Here is a 14874-nt window from a genome sequence, read left to right as displayed (position 1 = left end):
GCTTTCATACTGGCTGGTCCCAGTATCTCTTAAACAGTCGTGGAGCCCTGGCCAAGACAAAAGCACACACCGATCATTTTTTCCCCTCAGCCCTTTCCACTTGGCTAGCTCTAACCTCACACCTGCGTACGCAGTGTGTAACGGCTGGGAAATCACCGTATGCCCCCACTGTGCACACTAACAGAAGCAGGAGGACAAGGTTCAGGTTCCTACCAGTGAACAAACGTGACACAAGACTTCGAAATCTGCAGAACACACCTTGGTGCAGTCTTCTCATTTACGTGACAATGGCACTAGCCTTGTTAGTGAAGAGGTGGTGTTCTGAGGCTAGAAGCAGCCAATTAGATGCTGCAGATTGATGAGGGTTGTCTTGCTGATTCAGAGGGTGTTTTCCTAGCAGTCTTTAGATGCAGTGCAGCCCTTTACTTCGCTTCCGCTTCATTCGACACGTCACTGGAAATGTTCACACAGATCTTTCATGTGGCTAGAGCAGCTTCTGTTTCTGTGCTTCTGTTTCGGGACGGTTCAACACCTACCGATTTATGGCCCCTGATGATCACTTCTTCCGTGTTTTGGCTCATAGCAGACCAAAACATGAAGAAAGGGTACAGGCCCTGTGATCTCCGGTCCTGTTCATCTTGTTCATTTAGCTCAAAAAGTCCTGTCAGGGGCACCGGTCAGGAATCAGTATAACAGCTTGGCAAGCATTAGTCCCTGAAGCACGTTGCAGATCTCACAGGACCATGGTGCGGCATCTGCTCTGACTACACGTTTTCTCTGCCAGAAGAGCAAAACGGGCCCATAGCACAAAACAAACATGCTTTCGGGGGGACTGATGAACAGTACAAAGAGAGCCAAGGGTCTCATTTACTTCAATAAAATGCTCTGGCCAAAAAGCTTGCCAGCCTATGACCTCTGAAAATGGAATGGTACATTCCAGAAAAATAACACTAAAACTGCAATTTCAGCATTTTCAAATGCTCAGAGGAAAGGTAACCATTTGTGAGGCATTTAATGTCACACATGACAGAATGACAAAGGACCTTATAATACATGCTGTATATATTTTCAACATGTGCTTACACCAACAAAAAGAGAGAATACAGCTAGTGAAACGGGTTTGTTGTCTGGATTACCGTACGCACTAGAAGCTCTCTGTTTAAATCCTCCTTTATGATCCTTGATTATGATTACCTTCAGTCAGTAATATTTTCTAATTGTTTAAACATTGCCTCAGCCATCTCTGGTTTAATTTGCTTACTGGATTACTGGCTGGAAATTTACAACACTATGGATTATTAATGTCTCTAATCTGGGGATGTGATAACAAGTGCTACTTGTACACTTCTTGGCAACACCTTGGCAACACTTTGGCAACACCTTGTCTTGCTTGGAAACAGAGCTTGTCTTGGCTACGGCCTAGACACAATTACTGAACGGCAAACACATTTGGTCTCATTACCACACTGCAAATGCCATTAGAGCACAAATACCCTAAGAGCTATCAGCAGACCACATCTGAAAGGCACTTCAATATGGAAAGTACCGAGTTTGGACAAAGGAAAGCATGCAGATGTGCAAAAAGGCATTTTCCAAAAGCAAAAATCATACTATCATAAGGATATTTCATAAGGATATTCATTATAAAATTGGATCTTTCCATCTTTCACCCCAACTTCAACACTTGAGATGAGCATTGCACACATACATTACAGCTTGTGAAATCAGGCTGTTACTGTAATATAGGGAAGATTTATTCCACAGTCATACAACCGAAGTCCATCACTAAACCCTAAATAGCATTGGTTCCTGTAGCCCTCAAAAAGAAGCTCTGTCATGCTCCAAGTCCTCTTTAACCTGCAGGAAACGCAGCAGAATGTTCTTACTGAATTGAATTCCTTTATCAGACATCAAAGAGCCACTGGCAAGGTATTGTCTTGTGAGATAGCATGCAGTCCACAGGGCAGGTCTTAGTTTGGTATCCAGCATTTTAGTGTTTCTTAAGCATTTTGCTCTTTTTTCATTTTCCTTCAATTATTTTTTAGTCTTAGTAAAGCCATTTACACACACACGACTGTGTTTGAAATGTTTGCAGCGTATTCATCACTTCATCTCTTTATGTGTGTTTTATGTGAGTCCAGCCAACAACAGGTGGGAATTCTTTTTCAGGAATGCTGACCATAAATTCCATTTGATCTAATTCAGGTGTCCTGAAGTCTGATGTGGGCGACCCCTGAGCTCTCAAACAATGAGCTCCACTACAAGAATTATCACACACATATTGCTGTGCTGGCAGCATCGATTAGAATCATCCACTGATCAGAACTTCAACTGTAAATCAACATTTAATGCTTCATATGAGCTTTTATAGTTTAGATCTGAGCCCATTACTGATTTATGGGCCATTTAAGGCCCATTACTTTGGCATAGAATTTAGAGTTGAAGACTTCAGACCATAACAAACACCATGTGACAATACTTCACACCCTCAGTTACCTTCTAGCATGTAGATTTGCTTGCTTCTCTTCACAAGAGCAAAAAAATCTGAAGATTTAAGCATTTATTGCAACCACTGACTATGAAGCCCTGATCTACCATCTATATTTCAAAACATGAACATTTTACTTGTTTGCATTGAGTTATCTCTGGCTGTGTTTTAGAGGGAATACACTAGGAACAGTTTTATGGTGAGTTTTGTCACTGTCACATTGTCAATTGGTCCAGCTGCTGACCCACAACCCCCCCAGTGTCATGCCCTACAAACATGCAAAAAGCCGACCCACAGCTTTTAGACATCTAGAGTATTGCTTAGACAAGCCTTGCCTCAAAGACTTCCTCGTCCAGGATCCTGGTGCCGAAGATGGTGATGCCGTCCATATTGATAATTGCATTGTTGCTTCTGCTCAGTGGCTTTGTGACCTTTTTCTTACAGTCAATGACCATGGTGACAGTCTTCTTCTCCACACTGATTGCCACACGATGCCATCTGCAGGGAGCACAGAGTGAGATGTATGAGACGAGACATCAGAGTACAGTTGACAAAGTAAAATTAGTGACTTTTTTTTGCATCGTATGTCTCTTTATTTAGGTGTAAGTCTGGTGTAGGTGTTTCCAAGCAAAATCTTTATGGGGGAGATTTCTCCTCAAAATCTCTCCAGTGCAAGATCGTTTCATTCATTTTAAGCTTTGGGACTCACATTGAACCAATTACGCCCATTTCATAAGGCAGTCAATTAATTTTTCTTTGACAATGTTGCATTCAGTTCTCAGACTGAAATATGTTGGAGAAATAGTTCATAATAAGTGATTTACCAGCTTAAAATTCCTTAATTAAATCAAGCTCTGTGTGGAAAGGGTCAGATGCCAACAGGCAGAGTTAACACATGCTGACTACAGATTGCAGAAAACTGTTTCTCACCAGACGTAATGGTTTCATGAACTAGGCACTGCTTTTGTATCAACGTCTGAGTTGAATGTATGCAGTTCTGACAAGAGCTTACTGTGTGTATGTCACAGAACCACAGCAGACTTCATCTTCTCCTGACTGAACTTTCCATTCAGCTGTTAATGCTCTTCAACGCCTCACTCGGAAATAAATAGGTTTGCGCACTCAGCCGTCATTATAAATATACAGTAGATCACTGATTCTGATCTGGTAGATTTTCCAGCACTGGCTCATCAGCATTATGTCAATCTCAGTAGCAAAATCAGAAATGCTGATACAGTGGAAATTGAAAATGTCACCTTGTAATGCAAAAAGCCCCCACCTCACCCCCAGCTTACCCTCTATACAACCACATTCTGAAACTCTTCAGCACTGGGGAACCATAGGTTGGAAATGACTATAAAACCAGAAGCCAAGAACCACAAGACCAGCTCCAGCTTAGACTCTCATAGTTTCCCCAAGATCCATAGCAAAATGCAGCTTTGGAAGAACTACAAAACGCTCCGAGAAACTGCAGAATCCTTGTCAGACGCTGTGACTAAGAGAACCGCACGGTGGTTCTGTAGCAGACTTGTCGTTTTCATGGCCAAAAATATTAAATCCAGCTTTTTAATCTCATCAGGTGTGAACTTCGTGTCTGAACATCCCACTTACTTGCCGTCTGCTAAATTGATGGTTCGGAACAAGGGGTAGTCCTCGTGGGTGGGCTTCCCGTGCTGGTCTTCGTAGAGGAAGATCGGGGAGCGTCCAACCTCCACGCCTAACTGCTGAATGCCCTGCTCATTGTAAACGGACAACAGGAAGGCCTGGGTTCCTGCTTTGGGCTTGATGGTCATGAGGATGGAGAAATCCTCTGGAAATACTCCACCTGAAGACATAAGGCACACGGCATTGTGGGATACACGTAACTGGAATAGGTGGTTAAGTAATAGGACAAAGCAGATTTGAGGATTCCCGATGGGCCGGCTCATGTCAGTCTCTAGTTTGGGCCGATTGGGAGGGAAAAATAATTTTGGGCCGGATTTGGGCATGAAACTCCCGGGCTGAAAAAGTGTCCCACTCCGGCCCTGGGACAAAGTGTGTGCATTTGTCCTTGATCTCTTAAAGCTTGTGTCCTCCACAGGGAAGGAATTACTTAAGAACATGAGTATAATTGTCTTTCTGTTGCCGCCTTAGGTTTGTAAGGGTGGTAGAGACCTGAACATGTAGTGCTGATGTAAGCAGTAGGGAAGAGCCTGCTGAGTGTGAAACAGCATGGCAGTCCGCTCTGTCTACCTTGAGGGAGACTCTTTATTTTGTGCCTTAATTTTTCTTTGCAGACTGGCCAATTTGGAAGGCGTCCAAATCACTCGGACTGGGAAACCTTAATTACAGTAATGAGACTTTGCTTAAAGTAAATGTGCATATCCTGCCATTATAAACAGACTGAACAACAAGCAACTTCACCAGTAGTCCGAGCCAATCACAACAGATATTCAGGACAGTGCAAAGCACCTTTGTGCACCTCACTTTGAGGACGGACAGACTTCCGAATAAATAGTGTAAGAGTCACGATTCTCTGGCAAAACAGTCTTTTTCACTGCTTGCACTACTGCCAATTGGTCTTATGTGAGGATAAAATAAACATCTCTAGAAAGAAGCTGATCACTGCAGTTTGGACAGCGATTCGAGGATGAATGCTGCTCGTATGGAAGCAGGATGCTGTTGGATGGTTAACATCAGCACACATGATCTTTCACAGTCAGTTTACTTTAACATAGTATTGGATTCCCCTTAATCATTGATTACTTTGTGGGCAGCAGTTTTGAGAGTCAGAGCAGAAGATTATCGAGGATTTTTTCGTCGTGGACTCTTTGCCAAAACAAGAAATCTTTCTTTCGTGAATAACAGTCAAGAGGAACAACACAGTTACAACCCATTCAAAGTGCAGTTGACTGAATCCACTGCAACATTTACTAGCAAAAAAATGAAAGATCGCATTAGCGAAGCCAGACGGACTCGCACCACGTAGAGATGGTTAATGGTTTTCTCCCAGATATAGAGTTGCAGGGACTGAGGTGGAAGAACTAGCTGAGAGCTGGGTCATTACCTGGGAAGAGCTGCTTGGTGGGCGTGCTGAGCTGGGCCTGTTTTCCCACGCGGTAGGCCACGTCCGGTTTGGACCCCCTGCGCACGACGCAGAACCCCTGCGTTTGCTTCACTCCGCTCGGGGAGCTGTGAAAGTCTAACACCTTGAGCACATCCACCGGTTCTGCTGTGAGGAGGAAGAGTCTGGACGTTATCATCACGCTGACTGCCAATTTGTGACCCTGTTCATCACATTGATTTTTTTTCCACACAAAAACCCAATAGCATCAATTCCTAAATAATGTTATCCACTTAATCAGCTATAGTCACAACAGATGTGCTGGCAAATAAAAAACTAATCAAACTAATGTAGCTTTCAATAAAATTATTTATTTATTTTTTGGCATGCAAGTACTCAACACATTAGAGAAATACAGTATAAACTTCCTAATAGCCTGAAGTTAGTTATACATCTACAAACATTAAGTCTGGATAATGCTTTAAATAGCTGCAAAATCTGTTATACTGCACACTGTTAGTGAGCAATTACTACTCATTACAACACATCCAAGAGCGTAATTCTGCTGACTGGACAGTTAGTGCAGACAAACAACTTGTTGATACCAGATGCTACCGATTTTTTATTTGCTCTTACAGTGATTGATGTTTTAACTATGCCTGTTTTCCAGCCACTGTATATCTGCTCTAACTCCTGTGCGCTTTTGTCACACACCAAATGAGGCAATTGGGGGTTTTACAAGAAACCTGAGTGGAGCTTAAAGATGTGATGAAGCACCTAGCTGGAGTGAGCAGCCCGCTACCGGGCCCTGCTACGGTTGGTGAAGGACTACAGGCTGGAAGGGCTCTGCACCAGGAAGGTTGCTCACTTCCCCACTGCATCTACAGAAGCACAGCGGGCTGCAGGTTTTACAAGACCCCTAACAGAAACCGTAGTTCTCTGTGCTGTTACCACTCGAGTCCGGGTCCCACGTCTGCCGGCTCTCCCGTCCTGCTTGCCCACCACCACAGGAGTGTTTCTGACAGCTTGCAACTCTTCCATCAAACTGCTACGACAGTAAGTCGGAGACGTTCGCGAGATGATTCATATGGGACTTTGGAGGAAAAAGGCTGGTTGCGAGTAGCCATGTAATGTCATGCTGATCTACTGCCTTCCTTAAAACGTTTCGGGGCTCGTCTTGGGTGCTTCTCGAAAGAAGAAAGTTAAGCTCGCTGTCAAACCTGATGAATGGAGTGCTATGTGAGGTCAGAAAGATAATCGTGTTCCAGAGCATCTCAGGATCATGGTGAAACAGTCCGGACTCACCACGGACATCAGTCAGTCTGTCAGGCTACCCTACATACGTACTAGTAAACGTCTCCCAGGCCTGATGACAGGCAAATTCCTAGGAGAGCCAGACAGAAAACGCCAGGGAATTGTAGGCACACCGCGGAAGCTTAAACGCGAGACAGCACAGCGCGGGCATGGGAGTCTGAAGGCCAACCAGCAGACAGGAAGTGTCTCTTTCAAAACCCTACGCACAATGAAGCAAATATCTGCAGCATCCCTACCAAAGAGGCCTTTCCTTTCTTTTTCTTTCTTTCTTTCTTTCTTTCTTTCTTTCTTTCTTTCTTCAACGTTCAGCATTGGCAGAACCGATTTCCAGAGAGACTTTATTGTGTTCTTCTATTTCAGACTGATGGACACCACAGACTGCTTCCCCACAATTCCATTCATATTGAGCTCTAACAGAGTTCTGTGGAAGCACTTAGGGGAATAAATAAGACCTTTAAACTTCCACTAGATCAGCCCAATAACCATTACTAAAACACAAAAATGCTACAAATATTTTATTAAAATTTGCACAAATCCATGGACCCAAGTAATGTATACCTTGGATATAAGAGCAGATTCCAGAGGACCTTTAACTACTTTTAGACTTTCACCAGCTATAATAGCTACCTACTAACAAACATTACCTTAAATATACAGAACAGTATACTGTGGGTTTTCCCACTGCTGGCTATACCATGTGGCAGGGGTAAGCAGGAAGTGCTGGTCTCACATTTCCTGTTCCACTTAAGTGGTCAGGTGGGGGCGGGGCTTAGGAGGCAAGGGTGGCGATTTACTGTCCATACTGAAACCATTTGAGCCCTTGCACGACACACTGCAAGAAACACATCTGTGTACCATATCAACAATCAGATTTCAATACAGAACAAAAGAAGATAATGGTTGTTTTTTTTTTTTTTTTTTTACTCCAGGACAGTCCAAGTACTTAAAGGCAATATTAAAATAAACATTCCTACCACAGCAAGCTGAAAAAATGTCAAGGATGTCAACCGTCGATTATTTAAATGACTGGAAAATGTTATGAACTTCCATCATTTTTTTCCCCCCAAGACAATGAAAATCCGGTAAGAGATAAGATGAGCTGGCGTAACACTGCAGTGTCCTTATGACTATGTCTTTGTTAACTGATATGACGTGCCCCCCCCCCCCCCCCCCCCCCCCCCCCCCCCTCCATCAGTCTCCTGAGAGTTTCCACTTGCAGAAAACTCCCAGCGGTTAAAAATAGAACCAATGAACTAACTATCATCCGTAATGAAGGAGTTTTAAAGGAGCTGGACGAATAGCCCTCCACACCCTTGAATGCGGGGAAGTCAACAGCCCGTAACCCGGTTGGTCCAGAGGCCTGTGCTGCTGTTTTTCTCTATTCTGCAGCATGAACTAAAAGTGTCTTTGTGTAATTTAGAACTGGTGCTGCATACCTAAAAGCCTCATATATTCCAGATGTGAAGAGTTGGCCAGCTGCTGAATTGGACGGGCACACTTACAGAAGCTCAAATACACACAAATATATATATATATACTATAATTATAGTATAGGGAACAGCAGTAGCAGTCGAAATACAAAAATACATATTTTGGCAACTACTGAACAATGGCTGTTGTTTTATCACAGTAGGAGGAATTTGCCCCCCTGCTTTGTTTCCTTGAAGTCGTCTGTAACTTTGATCGGTACCTTTAACTGGACCCCGCTCTGTACCCCTTAACTATTATGATTTCTGTATCTTAAAAGGCCTCTTTGATACATTCCAAAAAGCCACAAAACCAACCAATAGCTGAGAGAAAATTTAAGAAAAATTCCCTTTGTCTGAAATCAAGCAGATTTTATTGCCATTCAATCGAGTGCTTAGTGGAAATAGGTATCTAGGAGCATAATGCAACACGTAGAACAGTACAGGGGCATGACACATAACAACACTTTATGTTATTAATAACACAATAAGGGCAGTGTGTAAATCCACACCAGTTTCTATATGAGTTATGTATTTCAACAGCTGATGTCATTCTCAGTATCTTCACAGCCGTGTCAAATGTTGCCCAGCTCATCGACCTGGCGTGAACTGCGCTACGTCATCAGAGCTAGCATCACCTGTTCTGGTGGTGGGTGACCCTGGTGGGCGGAGCCAGCCCCTCACATGAGGGTTGGGACTTGTGTAAGCAAGAGCTTACATAAGCTTCTGGCTATTAATCCCCAACGTGAGTGCTATGAACGCTATGTTATGTTATGAAACAGACCCCACTCCATCCCAATGGATGTTCAGTCCTCTTTAAGGCAAGTCCATAGCTGGGAGAGCCCTGGAACAACCATAAAAGCCAGAAGGCTGTTCATTAAGGATAAACACAGACTCGCAACTGACAAGGCAATTAGAAAGCGGGGCAGAGTTAGACGGCCAGCAAAGGCTTGCAAGCATGGCGTGACATTGTGGTACAATGTAGAAATCGTAAAGGTTGTAGTGGACCATTCAATGTTCTGAATGACTCTAGCCTCCCATACAGCACTAGCAGAAATGCCATGTGGTGAAGAGATTGGTTTGCCACCTCTGCACGGTCCACATCTGGAATATAGGATTTCAAAAAAGATGACATCATGTTGCTGAAATAGTTTAAGGTTATTTAAATTAATTCAAACCTGTGTTTTTTGTTTTTCAATTTCAAAGATGTTTTAATTAACCAAAGAAGGAAAAGCCCATGTGTAGTTTCCATTTATCCATTTGTGAATATAGTATATAAAATGTGTGTGTGTGTGTGTGTGTGTGTGTGTGTGTGTGTGTGTGTGTGTGTGTGTGTGTGTGTGTGTGTGTGTGTGTGTGTGTGTGTGAAATTATTGGAATTATAGAAATTATTAATACTGGTGAAATTAATTAACTAAACTCTAAAAATACGACCATGGCAGTGGGTAGAACAGAAAGGTGGGCATATAACGCATATACAGGAGATGAACATACACTGGGTAGGTTCTCCATCAACGCCCCTTATGGGCCTTCAGTGGGAACCAGGGTAGTCTGGAGAAATGGTGCTCTTCTCTGAGCTGAGGATCTTCTCAATCTGGCACCGGGCACGCGAGTGCCCCTCACGCGCAAACATGGGAATGCAGTGCGCGCCCTTCGCACTCTAGAACTTCGCCAGTCCAGCGAACATCTCAGTTCAACAACACACTGAAACAATTGATCTGGCATTAACTACGATGAATAGATTCCATCTATTTATTTGAAAATCACCGAATCATCTGGATTAGGAGAAGCAAACGAGTCCTATTAATAGACTACCAGTAGTATTTTACTACAGATATAGTTAGATATTTGGGTTTAGTGCCTGTATCATGAGGCCCTCATAGACGTGCCATCTACCTGTAACCCCACACATTACCCGACGCCTGCGCAACGAAAGAATACTTGTCTTCGTAATCTATAAACCGCTCAGAGAGATTCTGGCACAGTCAAATATCCGCTAACCCGCAGCCGCGCTAAATTGGGCAGGAGTTTTAAAACCTGAGGCGCATTCTAGCGCTCTGGCGTTTCATCTCCGTTTATATTATAAAGCGCAAACATTATAGACGCATGCATGCACACATTATATCATGCACGTTGGAGGGTCCACGGATGCACACTTGATTCCGGGAGATCGCAGGAGATCTGGTGTCGTCACTGGATCCAGAGGATGCCCTGAAGCTGAAGGCACTCTGAGTGGAGCGCAAAAGCCTTTGGACACATTTCCTTACCCGCTCTGACATGTGCCGCCTGTAGAACGCAGGTTATAGTGATGAAGGTCGGTATATAACAATCCCACAGCCACTTTTTCGTTTTCCATCTCGATGAGCATCTTTGTATATCCATGATCGGCGCCCACAGCTGTGCGCAAATCGGGCAACTTGTTTCAAAACTCGCTCCCCTCTTCTATCCAAAATGTTTGATTTATTTTTGCGCTGCCATCAGCGGGGAAAAATGAATTAGTTTCTTCTGGGGGAATTTTTTTAACTTTACTCCTCAATTCCTTCTCCCAGCCCTCAGAGAAGGTGTGTGGGTTTTCATGAAAAACGGGAAACAGTCCGGTTCCCTAAGAAGCCAGTCGTGGAGAGGGCTGGACAGGAGTAAAATTTGACCCACGAGTAAAAAGAATTGACACAGGCAAATCTTCTCTTTAGCAAATCAACAGCCTGCAAAACGTCTTTAAGATCCGCCCATCCCCGCACCGAGAAGTTCAAAAGTTTGCACCAGTCTCTGAAGAGCGCATGAAGAGCGGTTGGCCCAGGAGCGATGGTCACCTGCAGAAGACGGTGAATTTAATTCTCTGGATTATTATGCTGTGATTTGAACACTCACCGTTACAGAAACTATATGGAAGACCAATATATTTATTTATTTTATAGGTTTTGTTTGTTTATGTAAACATAAAGGTAAATTTCGATTTTCAGACAACGGGGATTTGGAAAAATGTTTTGTTTCTTTAAAGTGTGTGCTGCTGCACTGATTGCCTGCAGTATTTGAGATATTTCCTGATGGCAAGTGAATAGCCAGGAAAGATAGACAGAGTGAGCACGAGCACGAGCACGAGCTGGCTAACGAACAGAGTTGACATTTCATGGCCAAGCTGAAATTCTTTCCAGATACTCAGTCTCTCAAACAATTTCTGCCGTTTGGATAGTTGCGCTGCAGAAATCTGATAATAATTAATACGAGGAGATCACTGGAACCTCCAGTGGAAGTCCAGGTGGTAGCAATACAATTCAACAGCCAATACCCTTTTATTCAGTATTTTTGTTTTTAATATCATAATGACAGTAACTGTTGCACGAATCTAAAACAGATTCAGCATAGAATCGGGACCATGAGAAAAACAATGATGAGTATGTTTCAAATTTGTACACTTAGCGAAGATTCAGTTTGTAGAAATCAAAATAAAAGTGAATGGTGATGCATGTGATAGTTCAGTAATGTTTTATTTTTACTAACCACAACCACCAAGAGTTTCTCCATGAAAAAGTATGAGCTTAAAACATTCATAAAGCATAATCTTAACGTTATTAAACTAAACATCCCACAATTAAAAACTAATGATTTTTTTTTTCATTTTTAAAGATAGATTTGAATACAGGTGAATAATAGGCTACTGGGTGTCACTGATTTAACCAAATAGTCAGTACTGACAAATGATTTTTCTTTTTTTTTTAATCTCTAGCCTTTTTCTAGCTGTTACCCTTTAAAAAGTCTCTATAAGATGCTGTCCAAGACTCAGTGAGTATTTCCACTTAATTAAATGGAGGAAACGCTTTGCAAATCCCTGATTATGGCCTTACAAAGCAAAAACAAATCTTGAGAATTCAGCTGTCATTACCTCACCACACGTTTCTAACCAGAGGTACCAATGAAGACCTGGAAAAACCTGTGGTGGAATGCTTGTTAAAGGCTGAATGCCAGTCACAGCACTTAACAAGGAGGGATCACTAGTCAAGCCAAACAGGTTCTGGATAACTTCCTAAACAAAGACTGATTCGTTTCATATTTCTGAAAAAACTGACCCTGATATTGATTAAACTGATATTGAAATACTATGATAGCTCCAAAACAGGTAAATAATCATTAATCAGTCAAACTTAATATTGGTCTGAACAAATTGTTTAAAAAAGGAAAACTATGATTTTGAGGAGAATGGAGTCCCTTTCTTGGTCTGCATTAAAGACCTGTGGTATATGTTTCACATCAGAATCAACAAATTAGCAGCAGACACCATACTTGACTGTGTTTACTCACAATCAGGAAACTTACTTTTATATATATTTTTCATGGAAGGCTTATTGTACTTAAACATGTAATATCAGTAAAGTTAGATTGCACTCCATCATAACTGGAGCGGAGAATTCCAGCTACACATGTACCACTGGTTTGGAGCAGAGTGGAACAAATGTACCATCTTCCATAGACTTCCCTCCAGCTCTTCCTGCACACTCAGCTAACACAGGACCCTACCCCCCCCCCACCCCTAACACACACACACACACACACACACACACACACACACACACACACACACACACACACACACACACACACACACACACACATTTTCGCCCTTCTCCTTTCAACCTTAATAGAAAAAGACTCATTCCATTCAGACAGACCACTGGAATGGCAGAAAAAGTCACTCGCGCTCCTTCCCGGGAGTAAAGCCCATAGTGATTAGTCTAATTTAATAAGCCCTCCTGTGCTGGCCCGCAGGAAAACGTTGAATTGAAGCACGTGAATGCGGCGGTGCTTTGACAGGAGCGGAGCTTTTCTTAGCGTGACGGCGGGACGCACGGCCCTTCCGTCCTGGCAGCTACTTTCTTGCGGTCTATTCCCCCCACCCCCCCGTGCGTTAGCGTACAATTTTCTGCATTCGTAGGTTCTTCCTGTACTAAACCATGTGATTAAATAACCAAGGCGCATTCTGCCAAGCTATGCCATAAAGACATTGTGTAATTATTCTATAATAAGCACGGCAGCAAAAAGTAGATCGAGCTGAAGTCTTCGAGAAATAGCTAGTCTTACAAAGTTCAAACACGGTAGCCCTTTCATTGGTTAAACTCATCTGACCTACTGTATCAACTGTTATTATTTCAAATCAACAAGGCAAGTCTCTTTTATACCTTCGAATACTTAAAGTTCTTTGTGTTTATTTCATAATTTTCAACACAGTCAAATACTTGATGATTTCATCCATGTCAGCCTTTTTGGCTAGTTGTGTTCTGTGTGACACTGCCGACCTTTCCCTTTGTCTTGGGGTTTGCTCAGACTTTGCCCTCGAAGTGTCATAGACTAACACTTGCTTTGTGCCTTTGCGGTTGTGGTTTGGTCTTCTGCCTCCAGGTTGATCAAGGTCTAAGGCTTTTGGACAGAACCGAGCTCCAGTCCGGCGAAGGGTGCTCCGTGTCACATGCAGAGGGAATTGCTGAGTCCCCGAACACGGCGAGATCCAGAAGGGGTTAAGGTATTAGTGCTTCTTTCCGTTTGACGCAGACTTCACCTCAAAGTCGTAGCAGTGAAAGAGGCAGAACGCAAGCCCATAAAAAGGAGGAGTTTTAAAAGGAATACTGCAACCACAGGACTCTGGAATGTCAGGGTCTGAGCATTCAGTTTATTGCTGCAGGTTTTCGGGTAGCCTAATATGACCCAGTTTGTGTGTGCTTCAGTCACCCGCATATGACCAGGCTCTCTAAATAATGCATAATCTCCAGAAGCAGAAAAAAGCTTCCTCTGTGACTTTCATGATACCAATGATGGTCCCCATCAGCTGAATATGTAATGCTTGGATACTGTGTTGTCACCCATCCACCCACCCACACACACACACACACACACACACACTCACATGTACACATAAACTAAGCAGTGAGAAAGTTCAACTGAATTCTAGAGTAGCTGTATCAACCGTTAAATCTTTTTCCCTTTTTTTTTTACTGATGTCTACACAGCAGATTACAACCTGAGCATGAACCGGCACTCAGAGGCCTTACCCAGATCTCCTTGATATCAGACCAGCTTTCACAAGTGAGAGTCAAACTTCTGAAAGGATAACAGTCTTTCACAGAACAGTCTGTTATGCTAATTAGTACAGTTTTCACTCTAGTCTTTAATGTACACGTCAGCGTTTGATCTTTATACCCTATGATTCAGCATTTTCCTGTTGCCGTTGCTAATGACATTAGGATTTCCACCACGACTGCATTCATTTCACAGTGTAATCACAGCACATAAGCGAAGTCTTGTTGTGTTCATGAAAAGAAGGCTATCCTAACGTCGATTACAAAACGACTCGCAGCAAATCAGCGTATATCCTAATTTGTTTCGGATTCTCAGCATGAGTTCCCAGTCATGCCTCCGCACTGATTACACTGCAGTGCGTTCCCGTTCCCGTTCATTTCTGACGAGACAAAACAATGCATCACAGTAGCCTCGCCAACAAACGGGTCCAACCGTTCACCATCTCCACATCATTTACAGTAACCACCGCAGGCATTGGACAACTGGCCCCGGGCCCT

The 14874-nt window shown here is 43.0% G+C and overlaps 1 protein-coding gene across 2 annotated transcripts in view; it reads right to left on the bottom strand.

Annotated features, from left to right (window-relative positions):
- The window catches only part of col11a1b (collagen, type XI, alpha 1b), a 63503-nt gene extending 52542 nt beyond the window's left edge, over positions 1-10961 (bottom strand). Inside the window, exons 1-4 of one of the 2 annotated variants that reach the window (XM_076981052.1) lie at positions 10579-10961; positions 5535-5699; positions 4100-4313; positions 2824-2986 (exon numbers count right to left, since the gene is read on the bottom strand). In XM_076981052.1, the coding sequence (XP_076837167.1) occupies positions 2824-2986; positions 4100-4313; positions 5535-5699; positions 10579-10693 (657 nt within the window). In that variant the 5' untranslated portion in view covers positions 10694-10961. The remainder of the gene's footprint in view (positions 1-2823; positions 2987-4099; positions 4314-5534; positions 5700-10578) is intronic. The other variant, XM_076981053.1, reaches the window with a different exon arrangement.
- Positions 10962-14874: the final 3913 nt, after the last annotated feature.

This window comes from Brachyhypopomus gauderio, chromosome 19, assembly GCF_052324685.1.
Source record: "Brachyhypopomus gauderio isolate BG-103 chromosome 19, BGAUD_0.2, whole genome shotgun sequence".
Classification (NCBI taxonomy): Eukaryota; Metazoa; Chordata; class Actinopteri; order Gymnotiformes; family Hypopomidae; genus Brachyhypopomus; species Brachyhypopomus gauderio.
Note: the sequence above shows the minus strand (reverse complement) of the source record. Positions and strands in the feature narration are given on the sequence as shown.